Source organism: Suricata suricatta, chromosome 17 (genome assembly GCF_006229205.1).
Source record: "Suricata suricatta isolate VVHF042 chromosome 17, meerkat_22Aug2017_6uvM2_HiC, whole genome shotgun sequence".
Taxonomy (NCBI): domain Eukaryota; kingdom Metazoa; phylum Chordata; class Mammalia; order Carnivora; family Herpestidae; genus Suricata; species Suricata suricatta.
In genome coordinates, this window is record NC_043716.1 from 42,643,790 (window position 1) to 42,667,792 (window position 24,003).

Here is a 24,003-nt window from a genome sequence, read left to right on the forward strand (position 1 = left end):
TTGTGACTTCTTTTATTAGCACTTAGAGTCAAATTCTTTTTCTGCGAAAGTCAGTGTCAGGATACTGGAAGAGGGCTCATTGGCCTTTACTCTATATTCTGTACCGATTCAAGCTATAGAGCCATAGATCATTTTCTCTATTTGGAATCATTAGATGATCCTTTAAGTTCATATATGTAATGATGGTTTGTTTTTTTTTTTAAGGAGGGGAGGTTCATGTCAAAGATGTGAAAGCTAGTCCGAAAAACATGGGAATAGAGTTCACAGATAAGGAACATTTGAAGCTGCTGAAAAATCTGCCTTTCAATGGTAGGCATTTATATACTTAAAGGATTATTTTAAGCTTTAAAAACATTTTTATTTAAATTCCAGTTAGTTAACATACAGTGTAACATTAGTTTCAGGGGTACAATGTAGTGATCGAACACTTCCACACATCACCCTGTGTTCCTCACAAGTGCCTCCCTTCACCCCCATCACCTGTTTCACCCATCCCTCACCCACTTCCCCTCTGGTAACCATCAGTTCCCTATAGTTAAGAGTCTGTTTCTAATTTTTTTAATGTTTTTTATTATTTTTGAGAGACAGAGAGAGACAGTGCGAGCAGGGGAGGGTCAGAGAGAGAGAGGGAGATACAGAATCTGAAGCAGCCTTAAGCGGGGCTCGAACCCACAAACCGTAAGATCATGACCTGAGCTAAAGCCGGACACTTAACCGACTGAGCCACCCAAGCGCCCCAAGAGTCTGTTTCTTGGTTTGCCTCTCTTTTTTTCCCCCCTGTGTTTGGTCTCCTTTTAAGCTTTTTTTAAAACTCAAACTATCCCTGTTTGCTAAGATGCAACAATAAACAGACATACAAATAAGTGCCAAACAAAGTAATTTAAACAAACAAAATAATTTAAATGTTCACTTACTCCTGAGGGAAATTTCTGTCTGTGCAGTTGAACTTTCAGTTTTGGAATAATCATCCCCATGATGTTAACTCATGCCATGAGGGGACTCCATTTCTGAGACTACCCTTACCTTCTAGATACTCATAGGCAATGTGGGAAGCAACCAAGGGGGAAAAGTGGTGTTAGACTGGACGGGGATAAAAGGTGAGAAGTGATATTTTCCAAAAAAGGTGTGCGTGTTATAGAGTACCTTGTAAGCTAAATTTTAGATAGATTTACCATATTATAAATTTTCCCTAATTTTCTCTCAAACTGATTTTAATGGGGGAAATTTCTAGGGCAAATCATGAAAATCTCAGTTTTACTGAAATAATTTTAGTGAATAGACGCATCATTTCTCTATGACCTTAATTGTGTTCTTTTTTATAGATGATAACAAGGTCTTTAAGAACAGGTTGCTAGATGGTGCGAAGTCCCTTAAAGGTGAGTGAGAAACATAATGAGAATACAAATGAGTATGAGATCTTCATTTTATACTGTTTCCAAGATAGGAATTTGAATGCTGCCATCTGTCATATGTACTGATTGCAAATGTATGCTTTTTTGGACTTCAGTCTTTATTTTAGCAGATGAATCTGATGTTCTATCTTGGAAGTAAAGCACCACACTTTCTTGTCATTTTCTAAATTTTCAGGAAAAGAAATATCAAGTTTCATGTTTGCATAGCAAAAAACATAGAAATGATTAGCAGTAATTCAGGGAACTTAATAAATAGAAAAAACGAAACTGGAAGTTCATTCATCAAAAGTCAACCTACTATTGTTTAGAACTAAAGAATGTTTGTCTCCAGTACCAGAATTTCCTGAGCATTCATTGAACACCATTTTCAACCAGATTTTTTTTAATTCACTAAGAAAATCAACAGCCCTCGGCTTCCATCCGAACCCTTACCTGTACAGGTGTCTTTGAGCACACCCATGTTAGTATAAAGGATGAGCGAGGAGTCCCTCTTCCTCCTCAAGGCTTGCCAAGATGCCCTTGACTTCCCCCCTCCCATATCTTTAAGACCTTGTTCCATTGGCCATTTTCAACCTCTTCAGCCCATTTACGTGCTCAACATATCCCATCTTATAAAATAAGCAAACTAAAACTCTCCACGCCCCTCTTTGGCCACAACTCAATCTCTTTCTTCCCTTTTTCATCCATTTCTTGAGAGACTTCTGTACTCTGAGCCCATATTTCTGTACCTTGCTCTCTTTCTCAAACTAATTTCAGTATTAAATGCCATGTAACACCTGTGTTTCTGTAGGCTGGTCTCCAAGACAAGTCTCAAGGGAAGTAGCCATAATTCTAACTTTGTAATTGACTGCTTAAAATATTTGGTCTATGTGCTAAAATTGTTGAACGTTAATTTATTTTTTCCACTTTAGAGCAAACATTTTTCTGTTTGGTCTGAAGCAGATTTTGTGAGTAATTATCTACTGCTTAAGCAATTCACAATGAGATATGTGTATCAAAAAAGTGTAAGAACTTCTCTTTAGGAGTCATTTAATATTCTTTATGGACTATCACTTTTCCTAGCTGGGAAGGTTGATATGAACAACCTGAGCACCATTCTGAACAACCTGGGGATCAAACTTGCAGATACAGAACTTAAAGATCTGGCTGAAAACATGCATGTTGGTGGTAAGCATGTTATCACATACACTAGTTAACCCTGGGGAGAATTTAGTTACAAAAACCTTTAGAAGAAAAATGCCCTTTTCCATAAGGAGAAGGGAAGGTCCAGGAGCAGTGTGAGACACCATTTTAATGACTAAAACACAGAAAATGTCATTTGAGTTCATGAGTATCCAGTTAACAAAGTCAAAATTAAACCAGCTTTTTATATGTGTGATATGCATGACTTTGATGCTCTCTGTGTCATGTTTTAGTAGTTGAGTCTTTCCACTTTTGAACATAAAAATGCAGATTCTTTAGACATAGTACTTCTGAGTAACTTCTGGTTACTAACACAAATAAATTTGAGATATGATAGGCCAAATTGCACCGTTGCAATTGTGTAGTTTTCATGTTTAGAATTTTCTTCTTATTCATTTCGTCTTAGAATAAATATTGAGTAGAATAATAATCTAAAAAGTGTTTTGAAATATTTGTTAAATAAATATTAGCAATTAGGATGGGGCCTGACATATAGTAAATGCAATTATTATTGTTCTTCCTATGTTTTTCCACCAACTTTTATATTATACCTATAACATAATATTTGGAATCTATATAATATATGAGATCCATAATATATGAGATCTATAATATACTGTGATTTTATTTTCTCTTATAGTTGATGAGAAAATTCCCTTAGAAACACTGATGGAAAACATCACAGATTTTACAGGTGACTGAAAACTTACTATAAAATTAAGATTCCATATATCTACATTAAATTTTTTTCCCTGATACTTCCTAGTACTCCATCATTGACTTGTAAATTCTGGTATTTCTCTGTATTTTTTAATAAAATATTTACCTCTAGTGCTTCATGTATTGATATAAAATCATCTGTTTTTGCAATGAAATTACCATACTACTTCTTGCTTTCAAATTCTATAATTGCTGTTTATGCCAATAATATAATTCACTTCACCAGTGTTTAGTATAGAATGCCATGGCAAATTACAGAGTGAAGCCTAAAATTGATGGAGGTAATGAATTCATTGTATTTATCATATATTTCTTATTTTTGAAATTAAAATAATTTTTCAAAGAAAAATTCATATAAGCATCTATTTTTTTAATTAATAGATCCAATTTTATTCTGAGAGTAGTCTGTCCCGATTTTAGAAGAAACTCTCTTGTTCATTTTAAGAAAATAAATTTGACCTAACATCTGCATTGATTCTGTAGTTGAAAATGTTTTTTGTTTTTATTTTTTTACTTTAGTCTTCAGTCTGAAAATAAGGAGATTGTAATAATGATCCTAAAATAACTTTTTTCATTAGAAATAATTACTATTATCTGGGGGCACCTGGGTGGCCCAGTCGGTTAAGTGTCTGACTTCTGTTCAGGTCACGATCTCACAGCTTGTGAGTCAGAGTCCCGTGTCAGGCTCTGTGCTGACAACTCAGAGCTTGGGGCCTGCTGCGGATTCTGTGTCTCCCTCTCCTTCTACCACTAGCTCGCTCTCTCAAAAATAAATAATAAAACATTAAAAATTTTTTTAAAAAGGAAATAATTACTGCTTTCTGAAATGAAGATGTATACCAAATTTCTTATTTTCAAAGGTGAAAAGATTGAGTCTAGTGATCTAAAAAATGTTCTGGAAAATCTCGGAATTGAGCTGAGAGATGAGGAACTAGAGAAGCTGCTGAGAACATTGCCAGTTGATGGTGAGTCGTACGAGAGTCTGGGGACCTTCCAGGGGACTTGCATTTTTGTAGATCTGCATGAAAATTTTTCATTTCTTCTCAAACGTGGTAGAACATTAAAAAAAAAAAAGAACCTAAAATGTAAGCTACATCTTAAAACTGTTAAGTGTCATTTAGAGTTTATTTTAGAAGCCAAGCAACTCCTCAGATGTAAGTTGCCATCAGGGCCAACAAATGTCTACTGTCACCCTTCAGGGCTTATACCAAAAGAAGGAACAAGGGAGAGATAAGGGAGCAATGGAAGAAATTAAAGATAAAAGTCAGAATTAAAAAGAAAGGACCAAGATATTTATACAGTACAGGAGACCCACCCCAGGGGACAACTGTATCATATTAAAAAAAGCTTCTCTTCCTTAATTTCACTGTTATATAAAGACGGAAATTTTAGGTGAAACATTTTTAAAAATTTTATTTGTCTTTGAGAGACAGAGAGAGATAGAGCACAAGCAGGGGAGGGACAGAGAGACACAGAATCTGAAGCAGGCTCCAGGCTCTGAGTTGTCAGCATAGAACCTGAGTGAATGAACTCACAAACTGCAAGATCATGACCTGAGCTGCAGTCAGACGCTTAACCAACTGAGCCACCCAGGCACCCCATAGGTGAAACATTTTTAACGACATTACTGAGTTATCACCCACATACCATACAATTAATCCAATATAGTATGCAATTTAATGAATTCTAATGTATTCACCAAGTTGTGCATTCATCACAACAATCGATTTTAGAACATTTTTCCAGAAGGATACCCTATACCTATTAACAGTCACCTCTCAATTTCTCCATCTCCCTCAGCCTTGGACAACCACCAATCTATTTTCTGTCTCCATCAACTTTCCTATTCTGAATATTATACATAAATGGAATCATACAATATGTGGTCCTTTGCGACTAGTTTCACTGAACACAATATCTTTATCTCTGTCCTGTTATGTATTAATACACCAACACAGGGGTTAGGAACACGGACTCCCTGTGCAGTCAAAAATCTGTGTATAACTTTTGACTCTCCAAAAACTTAGCTACTAATTGCTTAATGTTGACCAGAAGCCTTAAGGATAACATAAAGTCAGCTAACATATATTTGGTTGTTATATGTATTGTATACCCTATTCTTACAATAGGTAAGCTAGAGAAAAATGCTATTAAGAAAACCATAAGGAGGAGAAAATATGTAAAACACCCATGTATAAGTGGACCTGCACAGTTCAAGCCTTTGTTTTTCTAAGGTGAACTGTACTTTGTTTCTTTTCACTGCTGCTGAAAAATATGCTGTTGGATGGATATAGCACATTTTATTTGTCCATTCATTGGTTGATGGATGTTTGGATTGTTTCCACATTTTAGCTATTATGAATAATGCTCCTATGAACATTCATGTATAAGTTTTTATGCAGATAATATATTTTCATTTTTCTTGGGCATATACCTAAGAATGAAATTGTTGGATCATATGGTAATTCTATGTTTCACCCTTTGAGGAAGTCAGGTTATTTTCCACGGTGGCTGCACTACTTTCCATTTCCACCAGCAGTGTATCAGAGTTACAATTTCTTCATATCCTAGTCAACACTTCTTGTTATTATCTGTCCTTTGGTTATATCCTAGTGGGTTTGAAGTGATACCATATTGTGGTTTTGACTTGCATTACCCTGATTGCTAATGATGTTAAGCATCTTTTCATGTGCCTGTTCACTAAATGTATATCTCCTCTGGAGAAAAATCTATTCATAACCTTCATCCATTTTTAAATTTGGTTGTCTTTTTATTATTGAATTATAGAAGTTCTTCCTATATTCTAGATATAAGTCCCTTATATTTTCTAGATACAAGTTCCATATCAGACACATGATTGCAAAAGTTTTCTCCTGTTCTGTGAATTATCTTTTCACTTTTGTGACAGTGTTACTTGATGTATGGAAGCTTTTTAGTTTTGATGATGTCCAGTTTATAACTTTTTTCTTTTGTTGCTTGTGATTGGGTGTCATATATGAAAAAAAGGTTGTCTAATCTACAGTTGAAAAAATTTACAGCTCTGTCTTCTTCCAACATTTTTATAGTTTTAACTCTTACAATTAGGTCTTTGATCCATTTTGAGGTAATTTTTGTATACGATGTGAGATAGGGATCCAAAAGAATATTCTCTTTACATGTGAATATCCAGTTGTCCCACCACCATTTGTTGAAAAGACTGTTCTTTCTTCATTGAATGATGCCAGTACCTTTGTCAAAAATCAACTGACCAAAAATTGGAAGGTTTATTTCTGGATTCTAAATTCTATCCCATTAATCTATATATCTAGTTTTATGCCAGTACCCCACTGTCTTGATTACTGTTACTTTGTAGTTTTTAAATTGAAAAGTGTGAGTCCCCTACTTCTTTTTCTTTTTTAAGATTATTTTTGTTATGTAGAGCCCCAACTTTACCATATGAATGTTAGGATCAGCGCATCAATTTCTGCAAAAAAAACCAGCTGGAATTTTTTAGAAGAATGCATTGACTCCATGGATCAGTTTAGGGGAATATTGCCATATCGCAATATTAAGTCTTCTCATCCACAAACATAGGATATCTTTTCATTTATTTAGATCTTCCTTAATTTCTTTCTACAATATTTTATAGTTTCCAGAGTATAAGTTTTGTACTTCTTTTATTAAAATTATTCTTAAGCATTTTATTCTTATAAATGAAATTGTTTTCTTAAGTTTCTTTTTTCGTTTGCTTGTTGCAACTCTATAAAAATACAGTGTATTTTCATGTGTTGATAAAAGACTATGTTTTCTGCTTCTGAAATTATTCAGTTCATGCTATTTTTGTGAATATTGTATTCATTCTACCATTACATGAATTATGACTTTTCTTACAGCCAACGGAAAGTTCTATCATAATAGATTACTGAAGGCATTGAAGTCTCTCAAAAGTAAGTAAAACACAAAATTATAAACCACTTTGTCTAGGTTCTCCAGATATATCATCCAAGCATGAATCTTGGCTCTATATAAGCTTTCATTTATGATTCTTCCAGCATGACTACATTTTATCTGCTGTTGATATACACTTTCTCTTGGCAGGAAGTCCACTATCTTCTTAAAATTTTTTCAACTTTTTATCAAAAAGAAAAATCAACCCTACCAAAACCAAACAAAGAACTCTGGTTGCTACTGAAGAGCATTGGTCAGCTACAGTAATAATTAATATGTCAAGTCAGTAAACAAAAAATAACCCTACTTTTTATGGAGAGTAATTAAGTTAGTGGTCTGCAGTTCTGTTTGTTCAAGCCCCTTAACCTTGTTTTATTATGTAGGCTTGTCCACAAGAATAGACTACAGGAAGTACATTGACTTTCTATTTGGGTCTTTAAGTGGAATAGTCTGTTTGGGATTTCAGCCTTGTTGAAAAGTAATGATAACAGAGGCATGAAATGTATTTTATCTTCTTTCTCTTTTGTTTTAATTATATGTGGTCATTAAAGTTAATAATAGTTTTCCTAAAATTTTTTTAAATTTTACTATCATACATCTTTTTTTTCAAATGTTACTTTACTGTCTCTTCCTAAGATGGGAAGATTAAAAAGAATAACCTCCATACTAGTTTGGGAAATATGGGAATGGAGCTCACAGAAGAGGAACTTGCTGAATTGTCAGAAAACCTACAAGTTGATGGTGAGTACCAAAGATAGCATTTAGGATTTTTTTCTTTATCTTCTGTTTAAAGGAGTATCCCTTAAAAGTATGATGTGAGTCAAACTTAGCTGGACTTTATTATATAAACAATGTGTATCTTTTTCTGAGCTCATATCATTGATTACATGTCTCTTGGACTTCTGTAGCAAACGGGTATGTTGATCTGCATAATGTGATGGAAGGAATCAAAGCCATTACAGGTAAGCATGAAGTCACTATAAACCTAAATTCCTATTAGAACAGTAACTATATTTTGCCATTAATCTTAAATGCCATGTTGATTCTGTTACTGTACTCCTTCTTGTAAATATTTGTCCAGAGTTGGATTTTGTGGTGTTGGTGTTTTAGTAATAAAATTTTAGCTTCATGTCTTGGTAGGAAGACCCTTACTCTCTAAAAAAATAATTTAAAATTACCTGTTTTAGAGTCACTCAGCCTTTCCTCTTTCTGATTAAGGGAAGGTTGACATCAAAAACCTGGAAACCGTTCTAAGCAACATGGGAATCCAGCTCACAGACCGAGAACTTGAAGACCTGAAAGGAAACCTGCCAGTCAGTGGTGAGCACGTGAGATGCCATTGGATTTTGAGCGTTAGGTGTTATGTACTGTTAGCAACGAAAGGAATGGAACGAGGGAAACTTTAATGCAGAGGATGTCAGGATTGGAGATGGGGCAAGAACACTGACAAAGAAGTTGAGAATGTAGTATTTGGACACAGGTGGCATGGCCACTGGAAGAATCTATGAAGTTCTGAGGACAAGAAAGCTTGCCTTCACTAAATACCCACTTTTGAATCTCATCTTTTTGTTACCAAATTCAAGAGTTGTTATTTTATAAACTAGAAAGTCAAATTTACATTTTTGGAATAAGTATATCTTTAATACTTTAAATCTTTTCTTCTACTCTATGCTCATAGCATATTCTGAGTAAATATTTAATGAATGGCTATTTAAAGTGCTTAACAAAATGCCCAGTACACTTAAGTGGTATTATAATCTGAAGGGGAGGACAATGTTCTTATGCTATTTTATATCATTTTATGAGCTTCAAGTTATGTGTTTTTTTGTTACAGTTGATAATAAAGTCACTCTGAAAAATTTAAAGGATGAACTGAAAGCTTTTACAGGTAAGAATTTGTTATAAATGATTTGTAACAAATCGTGATTTACCCTCAAATTTTAATAGCGTTTTTTCAAAATTCTATTAGTGGCTTACACATTCCCATCCTTTCAGTATTCATTTTGATAAATATTTGCATCTACTGATCAACATCTTAATCTAACATTACCTGGGTTTATAAGTAAAACAAAAGAACTATTTCTTCATTATAAGTCATATATTCTTTGATACCTTTTTTCGGTAAAGGTTTCTGCTCTTATTTATAGACCCAAAAACTAGATGGTCACAGCAAAAGCAAGGTGGAGCATTAGAAATGAAAGTCCATTGCCAACAGCTGATTACAGAGTTTTAACAAAATAAAGTAAAATATGTCAGACTTTATTAATTGTGTATTATATTATATTAACCATCTCCTGACCTGATTTCTGGATAATTAGTTCACCAGATTTATTTCTGTACTGTGTGATATAATTCCCAGTGTTAGGGATACATCTCATTTACTAATAGTGAGGGACAAATTCTATTTTTTACTTACCCTTTGACTCTTTTATTAGAAAATCTTTGACTTAATCTTTCCTTTTCATTCTGGTATCAGAGAAAGGACTAGAGCATCAAAAGTATATGTTTAGATATTTTAAATAATCAGATTGTCCCTTAATAATTTAACCTATAACTATTCTGTCTTTTCAAAGGAGAAAAGGTTGATTCCAGTGACCTACAAAATATTCTAAAAGACCTGGGGATTGAGGTCACAGACAAGGAGCACAGGCGACTGCTGAAAACACTGCCCCTTGATGGTAAATAAATGCCACATAAATGCCACCCTGCCTTCCAGGGAACTTGATTTTATGGGTCAGTGCAAGCCATTCTCAATCTTTTTATATAATTTTATCTCTAAAATGCCATAAATTATGGAAAAGCATTTCTGACTTGAAAAGAAATTCTATCATTACCTCTTGGAACACAATTTGAAATTCATCACTACATCGCCATATAGCTGTCTGAGTGACGAATACTATTCCCTTGGATTGGTATTAGTTTTACAATAACGGCAGTGAAAAATAATGAAAGAGAAAAAGGACATCAGTAGAATAAAAAGAAAGAAATATTTTTACTTATTTTTTAGAATTGCACCATGAGAGAGTTTAATAAATGTTTCTAATCCCAAAGAATGGGTAAGTGTGTCACTGTGGAAAACATCTCTCTCTCTCTCTCTCTCTCTCTCTCTCTCTCTCTCTCTCTCTCTCTCTCTCTCTGTATCTAGAGCACATGAACAGGGCAGGGCAGAGGGAGAGAGAGAGCATCTCAAGCAGGCTCCACACTCAGCATGGAGCCCAACATGGGGTCAATCTCACGACCATGAGATCCAGACCTGAGCCCAAATCAAGAGTCGGATCCTTAACAGACTGAGCCACTCAGGCACTGCAAACATTTATATTTTTAAATGTCCATATTGCAAAACTATAAAATGGATGAATCTTTAAAGCAAATCATTGAAATGTATCTGTCCACAATCATATAATGTTTTGGTGAATCTTCCTATCAATTTTCTGGAGATCTGAATTATACTTTTTCTTACAGCCAATGGAAAGGTGTTTCAAAACAGGTTGCTGAAAGATGTGAAGTATAATAAAAGTGAGTATGAACCACAAATATGAGGCATATGGAACACCCTTAAGCATGAAATTTGTATCACTAGAAGATAACACCTTATTTTGCTTCTTGTACCACATCTGTGTTTTTGTTGGTAATAACCCTTACTTTATCTTAGATGAAAAGTTCTCTGTTGTGTTTTTTAAACTTTCTCTGAAGAAACAATTATATGAACAGAAATAGAGATGGAAGGGAAAAAAGGGAAGGAAGGAAGCATGAAAGGAAGGGAAAGGGACAAGGGAAGAAGGGGGGAAGGAGAAAGGAAGGTTTGGCATTTATTCCAAAACGTGAGCAAGAACAGAGAAAACAATCTAAGAGCAAGAGTTTAGGAAATTAATACAGTCTTTACTTCCTTGTGGCAATTACTGGTTGTCACTCTCCAGTTACGGTTACCCAGCCCTGCCCCACCTTTTTCCTGGGCCTGTAGGTTTACCATTTGAGGAAACAAATTCTAATTCTAACTCTGCATTTAACTCTTTATTTTTTTAAATTTTTTAGTGTTTATTTACTTTTAAGAGAGAGAGACAGACAGACAGAGTGTGAGTCGGGGAGAAGCAGAAAGAGAGAGAGAGGGGGAGACACAGAGTTCAAAAGCAGGCTCCAGGCTCTGACCTGTCAGCACAGAGCCCAATGCAGGGCTCAAACTCCCAAACCATGAGATCATGACCTGAGCCAAAGTCAGACATTTAACCCACTAAGCCACCCAGGCGTCCCTGCTTTTGCCCCTGCTTTTAACGCTTTAAATCATAACTCCACTTGTAAAGAGTTGTACAAGTTTGTTGTAGTTTTGTTCTTTGCTTGAAAAATTTTAGTCTTTATACTAGATTATGAAGTCATTGTCTTTTAGCAGTGTATATTCATGTAACAGCAACAACTATTACTTTCTCAAAGAGATATTTGTACCCCCATATTCATTGCAGCATTGCCTACTGTACCAAGACACAGACACAATGTGTCTCTTGATAGATGAATTAATAAAGACAGTAGAATATATATAGATATGTATATACATACACACATACATAATAGAATATTATTTGACCACAGAAAAGAAGGAAAGCCTGCCATTTACAGGATGAAACTTGAGGGCATTATACTAAGTGAAATAAACAGAAAAAAAACAAATACTATATGATATTACCTATAGGTGGAATTTAAAAAACCAAACTCATAGAAACAGAGACCTGGTTGGTAGCTGCCAGAGGCAGGGAGATGGGGGAGAAGAATGGGTGAAGGTAGTCAAAAGGATAAAAACTTCCAGCTATACGAGGAGTAAGTTCTGGAGATCTAATGTACAACACTTTGACTATAATTAACAACACTGTATCATATTTTTGGAAATTGCTAGAAGAGTAGATCTTAAAAGTTCTCACCATACACACAACCAAAAATGTATGTGAGATGATGGATGTGTTAACTAACCTTATTATGGTAATCATTTTGCAATGTGTATATATACATATATTATATACCTTAAACTTACACAATGTCATATGTCAATTATTCAATAAAGCTGGGGGGAAGGGGGAAAAACATTAATGCCTGTTAGTTGAAGATATAGTATGTGTTTATGAATTTTTCTAAGTATTTTATAATTACTCCATTTTTTCCTTTCCCTTTCGTATTTTCAAGGAGGGAAGGTTGATGTAAATAACCTGGACCCTGTTTTAGAGGCCATGGACATGAGGCTTACAGAAAAGGAACTCAGTCTGTTAAAGGATCTTCTGGGTGGTGAGCATTATGGAAAACACTGTGATTTTAAACAGATGTTGTGCTTGCAGGATTAATTATGACTGTTTCAAAGGTTTAAATCATTTGTTACCTGCAGATATTTGAATAACTTTCAGAAGCTATTCGGGAGGGGGAAACAGCTATGAATTTTTTTGAAATTTTTAATGTTTATTTATTTTTGAGGTAGAGTGACACAGAATGTGAGTAGGGGAGGGACAGAGAACCCAAAGCAGGCTCCAGGCTCCAAACTATCAACTTAGAGCCCCAAGTGGGCCTAGAACCCAGGAACCCATGACCTGAGCCTAAGTCAGATGCTTAACTGACCGAGCCACCCAGGTGCCCCAAAGGCTGTTCATTTTTGTTGCTTTAAAATCTCTCACCTATTTCTTATACATCTTGGCGTAGGGACAGGTGCTAGTGAGAAGGCTTATTGTCTGATTTTACAAAAATAGGATCTGCAATGTGTTTTGTTTTTTGTTTTGTTTTGTTTCACTGATCCATATATCACTGACATCAACCCAGGGTACAACCTTGGTTTAGCCCTTCACAGCACTAGCAGTCCATGAGACGGTCCACTCCTCAGTGCCAAGACCACTGTGTGTACCTGCCAAGCACAGTCCTCTCTGTGTTCTGACCATTGAGCCGATGGCTCATTCACTTACAAAGGTATAGGAAGATACGATAGCCACTAAGTACACCTGCTGTTAACACAGGGTTCTCGAAACTAAAACCTTTAGCCTCTTCAGCAAAGGAAACGCCACATGCCTATCTGTCCCTTCACGAGAACGCTCCATGTGTTAAATCTCAATAATGCAGTGTGTCATGTATAAGGAAGAGCCTGTGTAGATTAGCACATTCTGTGACATGTCAGTGTAAAGTGGTAACATCTGCCTTTTATATTTCCAAATGTAAATGAAAAGTAATTATTCAGCCATTCCTCATTTCTCTTCAGCCATTCCTCATTTCTCTCTTCATGGATATTGAGATGCTTTCTTTTGTGGTCACAATAACAAAAAAAGTTAATAGAATCATATGTATAGTATTATAATGTGTTTAAAATGTATGTAATACACTTTTATAAACATAAGAAAATTCTGGAAAGATATTCACAAAACTGTAGTAATAGTGAGGAGAGGTACTGAAGCTGGGGAGTGGTAAAAAAGGGCATTTATCTTCTCTTTATATGCTTGTGTATTTTTAAATTTGTTACACAAAATATGTTTTATCTCTGTACATCCTTACTTAATGCATAAATCTTTTCTTTCTTTTTTTAGTGAATAAAATTTTCTTTTATTCTTGTGGAAATATAAAAAAATAAATAAAATAAAAACATTTATTTATTTTTAAGAGACAGAGAGAGACAGTGTGCAAGTAGGAGAGGGGCAGAGAGAGAGGGAGACGCAGAATCCAAATCAAGTTCCAGACCTCAAGCTTTCAGCACAGACCCCAACATGGAGCCTGAACTCACGAACTATGAGATCATGGCCTGAGCCAAAGTCAGAGACTTAACCGACGGAGCCACCCAGGAGCCCTAAATTCTACTTTTTTAATATTAGTTTATTTTGTTTTTAATTTAAGGTGAATACATGAAGTGCCTAGGTGACCCAATCAGTTACATTGCCAACTTCAGCCTAGGTCATGATTTCATGATTCGTGAGTTTGAGCCCCTCATCAAGCTTTGTGCTGACAGTTCAGAGCCTAGAGCCTGCTTCAGATTCTGTGTCTCCCTCTTTCTTCTGCCCCTCCTCTGCTCATACTGTATGTGTCTCTCAAAAATAAATAAACATGAAAAAAAATTTTTTAAGATGAATACAAATGGTGTGGTAAAATGATAGGATGTGGGCTGTGTTCTTATCTACCCATTAGGCTCAGGGAATCCTTAAGTACTTAAGTAATTAGTTCCGATCACATATCTGTCACTGCTTAACACTGGTCTCTATCTGACCATTGCATCAACACGCAGTAACACAAGATCACAATCCTTATGACCACTCAAATCACACACAGCCACTAATGAATGTAGACCGGGCAGAGTTAGAACATTTAATAACTGAAGAAGAAAAATTGTACATGAATAATAACATGATAGGACATTCAACATACAGTGATTTGAATTTCAAAAGATTTTAAAGAACCCCTTGGGGAAAAATCAATCATTTTGGTAAAGGTTATTTTTATATGTCTCATTTCAAAGTTCAAGAGGATGCTGTGGTGTACCATAACCCACTTTTTTCAGAAAAATCATATCCCAACACAATGCTGAAAGCCAGCATTGATTCTTTGTTTCTTCTAAGAATTATGGAATAATTATAATCTGAATCTTCTTAAATATTAGATAAACTTTCACACTTTTCATTTTAGTTAATAAAATTTTTTAAGATCATGTTTATTCACTATTCATTATTAAATCTTGGTCCTCATCAAATTTATTTTCCTTGATCATCTTCTGGAACTAATCTATCTAAATCTTGGATAAAAATGAACTCCTGTCCTACGTGTCTTTTTTTCCGAGTCCATGTTATTATTCTTCTCTGATTAAACTTTGTCTTACAGCCTCTAAGAAAGTTGATCTGAAAACACTGATGGATAACGTAGAAGCTATTACAGGTGAGGAAGAAGTTACCAAATACATATGATTCTGATTCTTTACACGTATTTTGTATGCTTTCCTGTTACTCTGTATTCCTTTTAAATTATGAATTTGGGGCACCTGGGTGTCTCACTTAAGTGACTGACCCTTGATTTTGGTTTAGGGCATGATCTCAGGGTTCATAAGATCAAGCCTGGTATCAGCTCTGCACTAACAACACGTAACCTGCTTGGGATTCTCTCTCTCTCTCTCTCTCTCTCTCTCTCTCTCTCTCTCTCTCTCTCTCTCTCTCTCTGCCCCTCCCCTGCTCACTCTCTCTCAAAATAAGTAAACATTAAAAATAATAATAAATTAAGCATAATTTTTAATAAACTGATTCTGGTTTGATTTCCTGGACTTCAGTTTGTCAGGTTTTAAGTTTTTTTTATTTAAATTCTAGTTAGTTAGCATGTAGTGTAATCCTGGTTTCAGGAGTAGCAGTTAGTGCTTCATCACTTGCACAATTTAACACCCAGTACTCATCATAACAAGTGCCCACCCATCACCAATTTAGCCTATCCCTTGCCCACCTCAGTTCATTCTCCCTCAACTCTTAGTTCGTTCTCTCTAATTAAGAGTTTGCCTCCCTCTCTCTTTTTTTTTCCCTTCACCTATGTTCATCTGTTTTGTTTCTTAAATTCCACATATGAGTGAAATCATAAGGTGTTTGTCTTTCTCTGGTTTGTAAATGCTTTAACAGCAAAACATAGTGCCATATTTTGTTAGCCCCAATAACCTCATTTTTCCAGATTTTACTAAAAATACATGAGTGCAATAAAAAGAGACTCAAGTTTTATTACTACCTGCTGGTCATCTCCCACAACTGAAAATTATGAACTGCATTATTATGCACTCTGTTATTTTGCCTCTATTATTACTAAAGTTATGGAAATAGATGCTTCAATATTCTGCCATAACTACAGTCAAACAAGACTCATTTGACTTTATTATGCACTGACTAGCTGGTGCTAATAAATGAACAGTAATAAGAGATTTCATCATTTAGAATAATTAGATGGCTCTTTAAAATGTCACGTGTTACCATTTCTATCCTTTTAAAGGAGAGGAAATTGATGTCAATGACATGGAAACAGTTCTAGGAAACATGGGAATAGAACTCACAGATAAAGAACTCTCACAGCTGGTGAAAAATCTTCAAGTTGATAGTGAGTATTTCAAATAAAAATGTAGTCATCCAGGGAAGTGTATTGTTAATGAGTGAAAACTTCTAAAATTGTCTCTATTTTATTGCTTGTCAGAAATAATTTTATGATTCGTTACATAATTTTAAATGACTCTATTATATGTTGAAATTTTATCTGTGCCAATTCTATCTTTAGTTTGAGAAGTAACCATTGTATCACCATGACTCCTATCATTAGAATTCAATTACATTACTTATAACTTCTGAGTCTATCAAGAGATCTAAAATTGAAGCCAAAATAAATGAGAAAAAGAGAAGGGAATGATCTAATAGAGGAAAATGAAACTGTCACAAAAGAAAAGTAAAAGGTACTTTTCAGAATGGCAGAATGGCAGTATCCCCATCGCCTATAATTTCATTATTTGCCACTGAATCAGAAAATTCCCAAGGCAGTTCACAAAAGATGTCTTCCTGAAATTGCTTGTTTCTTACTAGACAGTAATGAAACTCCATGTTGTTCTTCTGTGATCTGAATAGTCCTTTTCCTTACAGATGGAAAGATCTATCAGAGAAGGTTGCTGGATGGTATAAAGTTTCTTAAAGGTAAGGGAGAAACTTAACAAAACACAAATCAATCTGAGATCATCACATTTGGCATTTAGACAATTACTTGTGATTAAATTATCAGCTCTTCCACCTAATGCATTATTATATTCTTTTGTTTCTTTTATAGATCAATGTGTTCTTTGGGAGATCATTTTTTATGTTGTAACTTGGAAAGAATTCCCATAATTTTTTTAGGACTTTTCAAACTTCAACAGAGAGGAAAAGAAATTATCAGAGCCCAGACTACATAGCAAAAGTAAACAGAAAATTAGCACTTCTTCAGTTAGTTTATTCAGCAGCAAGAGACTACCAATCTGACATTTATACCAAAAGAGAGAGAGAACAAGAGGGTGCCAGAAAGTCACCAAGAAATTGAAAGAACATAAGACTGAATAGATAGACAGGGAGAAGCCAGGAGAAAGGTCATGTCTAAGCAAGGTTCCTAATACCACCTTCATGGTATCTGCCAAATCCACACACTATTTGTACTACTATTAATATTTTCATTGAAATTGATTTATTTTTAACTTAAATTAAAAAATGTTTAATGGTAATGGAAAAACAGCATCCCTTAACATAACTAGACATTAATTGTAAAAATGAACACACTGAAATGGGACAATAGTAGTTAGAAACACTGGAATTTTTATCACCCTACTAGAATTCTCTGAGGAGTCATTCTGTCACCATTCAGTTTTTATACTGGGCATGCTTGTATTAAGATTAAAATTAAAACAGTAAGCTCTAACTTGAGCTCTGATTATTGACTCTGACCTCTTGTAAAGATCTCATCAGGCTTTGGTTCATTTGATGAACCTGATTATCCTCTGGAGGTGAGAGTTTATCCCACATTTTAGGGACATTAACTTTTACCTGTGTACTTCTTTTTCCATAAGGAGGGAAGATTGATTCCAGTAAAGTGGATGAAGTTTTGAGAAATATGGGCATGGACCTCACTGAAAATGAGCTTAAAGATGTAATGCAAAATCTGCCAGTTAACGGTGAGCATTTTAAATACCACTGAACACTCCAGAAAAAGCTACTTTTATGAGCCTGTGTATAACAATCATTAAAAATGCTTCTTTGACATCAAGAAGGCATTCTGAAAATCTTGGGAAAAAACCCGGGTCCAAAGAAAGAACACATCCTGTCTGTTGTTGGTTTCACTTGCAAACTAGAGGAGGATTTCAAGATAACTTGACTTTTTTCATCAACCGTACCTTTTTCTAGGGAGGATTGATAGGTATTGCTCAAATTATAATTCAGCTCTTTAGCAGTATATGCTAATGCATGACACCAGTATTTATAAAAAGGGCACTTATGGGTTTTTTCTTCTTTTTTAATATGGCGAGAGCATCTGTGCACTGCATGGCAGCCATCTCAGTGTTTGTCAGTACCTCGCTTTCACATGGGTCCTATGGGGAAAAGTCTATTGCAGGCAACTTAAAACAGTTCTTCTCTAAACCTGTAACTAAGGTGACGTCACAGAAGTCACCGAGCATCCCTTCCACCAAATGCTGTTATTGAAGCAGTCACAAGACCCCGCCCAGATTCAATCTAAGCTTTTGGTAGGAGATGTATCAGTCATGGTGTAATAAGATCAGGTAGGCAGGCAATCTTTTGTCTTGGCCATACTTGAAAAATATGTTCTGCTACAGCAGGGAAACTGATCTGAGGATTAACACAACAATCTGCATAACTTGAGCCACAGAACTCGGCAGGTACACAGTGAGGAGAGATGAACTGGGGGAGAGAGAAGCCCGGAGGGTAGAGAGCTGTTTTGCTGAGAGAGGACAGAGAAAGGAGAGAGAGCGTGCGCGAGAGAGAGGTGCATCAGGATCATGGAAGAAAAACACTCTCCCAAAAGTAGCTGGAGAGAAGAAGAGAGAAAGAGTGAAAACACTCGCAGGGGACTGAACAAGAAGTCTATTTCCCAAAATCTATTGATGAGAAGAAAGGAGAAGGTTTCAGTACTGCCAGGATTCTATAAAGAGTGGAACATGGAGTCTGAAGTTCTGGAGGTCAGTGCTGGGCGGTGCTCTGGTGAGGAAGTAGGGCAGATCCCCAGGGACAAGCAGTGGGATTTGAGGGGGTCCATGTGCCAATAGGGAGAACGAGTTCCCCTTGGTAGAGACTATATGGCCTCCTCATAGTCAAGAAGTCCCAGCAGACCCCAGAGAGCAGCCACATTTGCTGGTATTGGACGCCAGAGTGCAGGGAAGCCTGGTGCGAGCTGTGTGTGGCGGTTTGCCCTAATCTCTGAGCCTCTGCCACTGTGCACCCGCACAAATGTTTTCTGGGGCAAGTCAGCACCTGGCTATTGCTCAGTGAGACCCTCCCCCAGAGGGTTGGTGCGGATCCAAGCCTCAGGGGTCTCTGAAGTGTGGGGTTTTGAAACACAACCCCATCTGAGATAAAACTCTAGAGGGTCGTGCCGCCTGGCAGGTGGACAGCTTGGACACAGACTGCGTAGACACACGGAGTGAAGGAAGGCTGGAGACAAAGGAGGGTTGCTTGACTGAGAGTAAGAGTGCAAAGTTCTATGCCAGAGAGTAGGGAGCTGGGTGAAGCCCTTTCCACCTCTCCTATGCATGCACATGCCCACCGCACTGACCAGCCCAGTAAGCTAACCGGTGCCACCTAGTGAAGAACAGACTGTTACACCAAGCCCCAGCCAACTGTGCTTCGAAGCACATCTCCTAGAAGACCAGCACAAGTCACTCCACCTGTTTATTCTATGGACCATAGAGGACTTCATGCTTGACAGTTTCAGTTCTGGGGGAAACTGGATATAACCTCATTCAGGTTTCATTCTGTCTGCTGGTTCATTTATTTCCTCATTTTCTTTGCTCCCTTTTCTGCATAAATTGTTCTCTTTTTTTTCCTCTTTCTTGGATATAGAAACAAAAGTTTATTGTTAGTTTCTTTTCTTCTTTTTTCTTTTTTAGATATTTTACTCTATTTCATTTTCTGTACTTTTATTCTATTTTATCATATAAATTTTTTAGTTTTTAAGTTTTTTCTTATCTTTTTTCTTTTTCTTTGCCTTTTTTCTCTATTCTATCAAGCTTCTTTCAAGAAGCAGACCAAAACACACCTAAGATCTAGTTTCCTTCATTTGATACTTTGTTTTTAATTTCTTTATTTTTATTTTTTATTAATTTTTCTTCCCTAAAATGACAAAACAAAGGAATTCACTCCAATAGAAAAAACAAGAAGAAATGACAGTCAAGGATTTAATCAACACAGATGTCTGAACTAGAATTTAGAACCATGGTCATAAAAACAGAAGCTGGTGTTGAAAAAAGCATAGAATCCCTGTCTGCAGAGGTAAAAGAAGAATCTAGTCAGGACATAAAATGCTATAACTGAGATGCAATCTTGAATGGATGCCATGGCAGCAAAAAATGGATGAAGCAGAGGAGTGAATCAGCGATATAGAATTATGGAGAATAACGAAGCAAAAAAAAAAAAAAAAAAAGAAAGTCAAAAGAGCACAGTACAAGACTTAGAGAACTCAGTGAGTTATTAAAAAGGAATAATATCTGAATCATACGAGTCCCAGAAGATGAAGAAAGAGGAAAAGGGACAGAAAGCGTATGTCAGCAAATTATAGCAGAAAACTTTCCTAATCTGGGGAAAGACACAGACATCAAAATCAAAGCAGCACAGAAAACTCACATTAGATTCAACAAATATGGACCATCAACAAGGCATATCATAGTCAAATTCACAAAATACACAGACAAGAACTAAGAAAGCAGCAGGGGAGGGGAGGAGGGGAAAGTCCTAAAGCTATAAGGGAAGACAGATCAAGTTCAAAGCAGACCTATCCTCAGAAACTTGGCAGGCAAGAAAGGAATGGCAGGATATATTCAATATGCTGAATTAGAAAAATACGCAGTAAAGAATTCTTTATCCAGCAAGGCTGTCATTCAAAATAGAAGGAGAGATAAAGAGTTTCCCAAACAAACAAAAACTAAAGGATTTTGTGACCACTAAACTAGCCCTGTAAGGTATTTTAAGGGGGCGCTTTGAATGGAGAAAAGATGAAACAGAACAAAAAAGGACCCAAAGCAGCAAAGAATGGAAAGGACCAGAGACTGTCACCATAAATACCAACTATACAGGCAACTGCATGGCTCTAAATTCATATCTTTCAGTACTCACTTGAAATGTCAATGGACTTATGTGGAACAGGAGAAACTTAACAGAGGACCATGGGGGTGGGGAAGGAGAAAAAATAGTTAAGGAGAAGGAGGGAGGCAAACCATAAGAGACTTTTTTTCAAAATAGTTTATTGTCAAATTGGTTTCCATATAACACCCAGTGCTCTTCCCCACAAGTGCCCTCCTCCATTACCACCACCTCTTTTCCCCCTCTCCCTTCAACCCTCGGTTCATTTTCAGTATTCAATAGTCTCTCAGATTTTGCCTCCCTCTCTCTCTGCAACTCACTTTCCCCCTCCCCCTCCCCCTGGTCCTCCATTAGGTTTCTCCTGTTCTCCTGTTAGACCTATGAGTGCAAACATATGGTATCTATCCTTCTCTGCCTGACTTATTTCGCTTAGCATGACACCCTCGAGGTCCATCCACTTTCCTACAAATGGCCATATTTCATTCTTTCTCATCACCACGTAGTACTCCATTGTATATATAAACCACATCTTCTTGATCCATTCTTCGGGTGATGGACATTTAGGCTCTTTCCAAGATTTGGCTATTGTTGACATTGCTGCTATGAACATTGGGGTACATGTGCTCCTGTGCATCAGCATTTCTGTATCCCTTGGGTAAATCCCTAGCAGTGCTATTGCTGGGTCATAGGGGAATTCTACTGATAGTTTTTTGAGGAACCTCTACACTGTTTTCCAGAACAGCTGCACCAGTTTACATTCCCACCAGCAGTGTAGGAGGGTGCCCGTTTCTCCACATCCTCGCCAGCATCTGTTCAGAGTTAGCCACTCTGACTGGCATGAGGTGGTATCTCAGGGTGGTTTTGATTGGCATTTCCCTGATGGCGAATGATGTTGAGCATTGTTTCATGTGCCTGTAGGCCATCTGGATGTCCTCTTTGGAGAAGTGTTTGTTTATGTCTTCTGCCCATTTCTTCACTGGGTTATTCATTTTTTGGGTGTGGAGTTTGGTGAGTTCCTTGTAGATTTTGGATACTAGCCCTTTATCTGATATGTCATTTGCAACTCTCTTTTCCCATTCTGTCGGTTGCCTACTAGTTTTCTTGATTGTTTCCTTTTCAGAGCAGAAGCTTTTTATCTTGATGAGGTCCCAATAGTTCATTTTTGCTTTCATTTCCCTTGTCTTTGGGGATGTGTCGAGTAGAAAATTGTTGTGGTTGAGGTTGCAGAGGCTGTTTCCTACTTCCTCCTTGAGGATTTTGTTGGTTTTCTGTCTCACATTCAGGTCCTTCAGCCATTTTGAGTTTATTTTTGTGTATGGTGTAAGAAAGTGGTCTAGTTTCATTCTTCTGCATGTTGCTGTCCAGTTCTCCCAGCACCACCTGCGAAAGAGGCAGTCTTAAATACTGAAAACAAACTGAGAGTTGATGGGGGTAGAGAGGGGAAAATGGGTGATGGGCATGGAAGAGGGCACTTGTTGGGATGAGCACTGGGTGTTAATATGGAATCCAACTTGACAATAAATTATAAAAAATAAAATAAAATACTATTCCTGAGGCACTTGGGTAGCACAGTTGGTACTCTTGATTTTAGCTTAGGTCATGATCTCATGGTTTCTGAAATTGAGCCCCGTGTTGAATTCTGCACTGACAGTGTGGATCCTGCTTGGGATTCTCTCTCCCCCCACCTCTCCCCTCTCTCTCTGTTCCTCCTCTGCTCACCCGCTCTCTCTCTCTAAAAATAAAATAGATGTTGATGAGGATGTGGAGAAAGAGGAACCCTTTTGTACTCCTGGTGGGAATGCAAACTGGTGCAGCCACTCTAGAAAACAGTATGGAGTTTCTTCAAAAAAAAATTTAAATAGAACTACCCTACAACCGAGTACTTGCACTACTAGGTATTTATCCAGAGGATACAGGAATGCTGTTTTGAAGAGGCACATACACCCCAATGTTTATAGCAGCACAGTCGACAATAGCCAAAGTGTGGAAAGAACCCAAATGCCTATCAAGAGATGAATGGATAAAGAAGATATAATTGTTCCTTCCTTCCTTCCTCCCTCCCTCTTTCTCTCTCTCTCTCTCTCTCTCTCTCTCTTTCTTCTTCTTCTTCTTCTTCTTCTTCTTCTTCTTCTTCTTCTTCTTCTTCTTCTTCTTCTTTCTTCTTCGTTTCTAATGTTTATTCATGCTTGAGAGAGAGAGACAGAGACAAAGCACAAACATGGGAGGGGCATAGAGGGAGGGAGACACAGAATCTGAAGCAGGCTCTAAGCTCTCAGCTCTCAGCACAGAGCCCGATACAGGGCTCAAACTCACGAACCATGAGACCATGACCTGAGCCGAAGAGGGAAGCTTAACTGACTAAGCCACCCAGGTGCCCCTATCATTCCTTTTTTAATGAGAAATTTCAGTTTCTTCAGATTTGGTGTAACACTGGACATATTTAATTTTATTTATTCTTATTTTATGTTTATTATTTCTATTGTTTTTTTTCTTATGTTTATTATCACTGATTTGTTCAAGTTGTCTTTCATTATATTTGTTTTCTTCCTAATTTTAAGCTTTCAGAGAGAAGGGTCATATTTCATTGCCTTACATTTCTTTTCCTCCTATTCACTGTCATACTTAAATATAATAACTATTACTGGCAACAATATACTACTTTATTCTCCATCAAGATAGCCTTTCCCATCAAATATTTCATTTCACTTTTATCCCTTCCCTCTCGCCCCCACACAATCCCGGTAAGTGCAAACTTTTGGAAGACTCTTACTCCTGCTGCTGTTTCCTCCACTCCCCACCATGAGATCTTGGGAGTGTCTTTACTTCCCCAACTACACATTTTCAACTCCCACAAACAAACAACTCAAAATTTCTCATAGGGGCACGTGGGTGGCTCTTTCAGGTAAGCATCCAACTTGATTTCTCCTCAGGTCATGATCTCACAGTTGTAAGATGGAGACCCACATTGGGCTCTGCACTAA

The 24,003-nt window shown here is 36.7% G+C and overlaps 1 protein-coding gene across 1 annotated transcript in view; it reads left to right on the forward strand.

Moving 5' to 3' along the window:
• Window positions 1-24,003, forward strand: part of LOC115281646 — a 138,891-nt gene that overhangs the window by 66,887 nt on the left and 48,001 nt on the right. Inside the window, exons 23-39 of the mRNA XM_029927064.1 lie at window positions 205-309; window positions 1,323-1,376; window positions 2,475-2,579; window positions 3,235-3,288; window positions 4,175-4,279; window positions 7,187-7,240; window positions 7,878-7,982; window positions 8,150-8,203; window positions 8,460-8,561; window positions 9,076-9,129; window positions 9,815-9,919; window positions 10,704-10,757; window positions 12,408-12,506; window positions 15,060-15,113; window positions 16,197-16,301; window positions 16,832-16,882; window positions 17,782-17,886. Coding sequence (XP_029782924.1) covers window positions 205-309; window positions 1,323-1,376; window positions 2,475-2,579; window positions 3,235-3,288; window positions 4,175-4,279; window positions 7,187-7,240; window positions 7,878-7,982; window positions 8,150-8,203; window positions 8,460-8,561; window positions 9,076-9,129; window positions 9,815-9,919; window positions 10,704-10,757; window positions 12,408-12,506; window positions 15,060-15,113; window positions 16,197-16,301; window positions 16,832-16,882; window positions 17,782-17,886 — 1,365 coding nt within the window. The remainder of the gene's footprint in view (window positions 1-204; window positions 310-1,322; window positions 1,377-2,474; window positions 2,580-3,234; window positions 3,289-4,174; window positions 4,280-7,186; window positions 7,241-7,877; window positions 7,983-8,149; window positions 8,204-8,459; window positions 8,562-9,075; window positions 9,130-9,814; window positions 9,920-10,703; window positions 10,758-12,407; window positions 12,507-15,059; window positions 15,114-16,196; window positions 16,302-16,831; window positions 16,883-17,781; window positions 17,887-24,003) is intronic.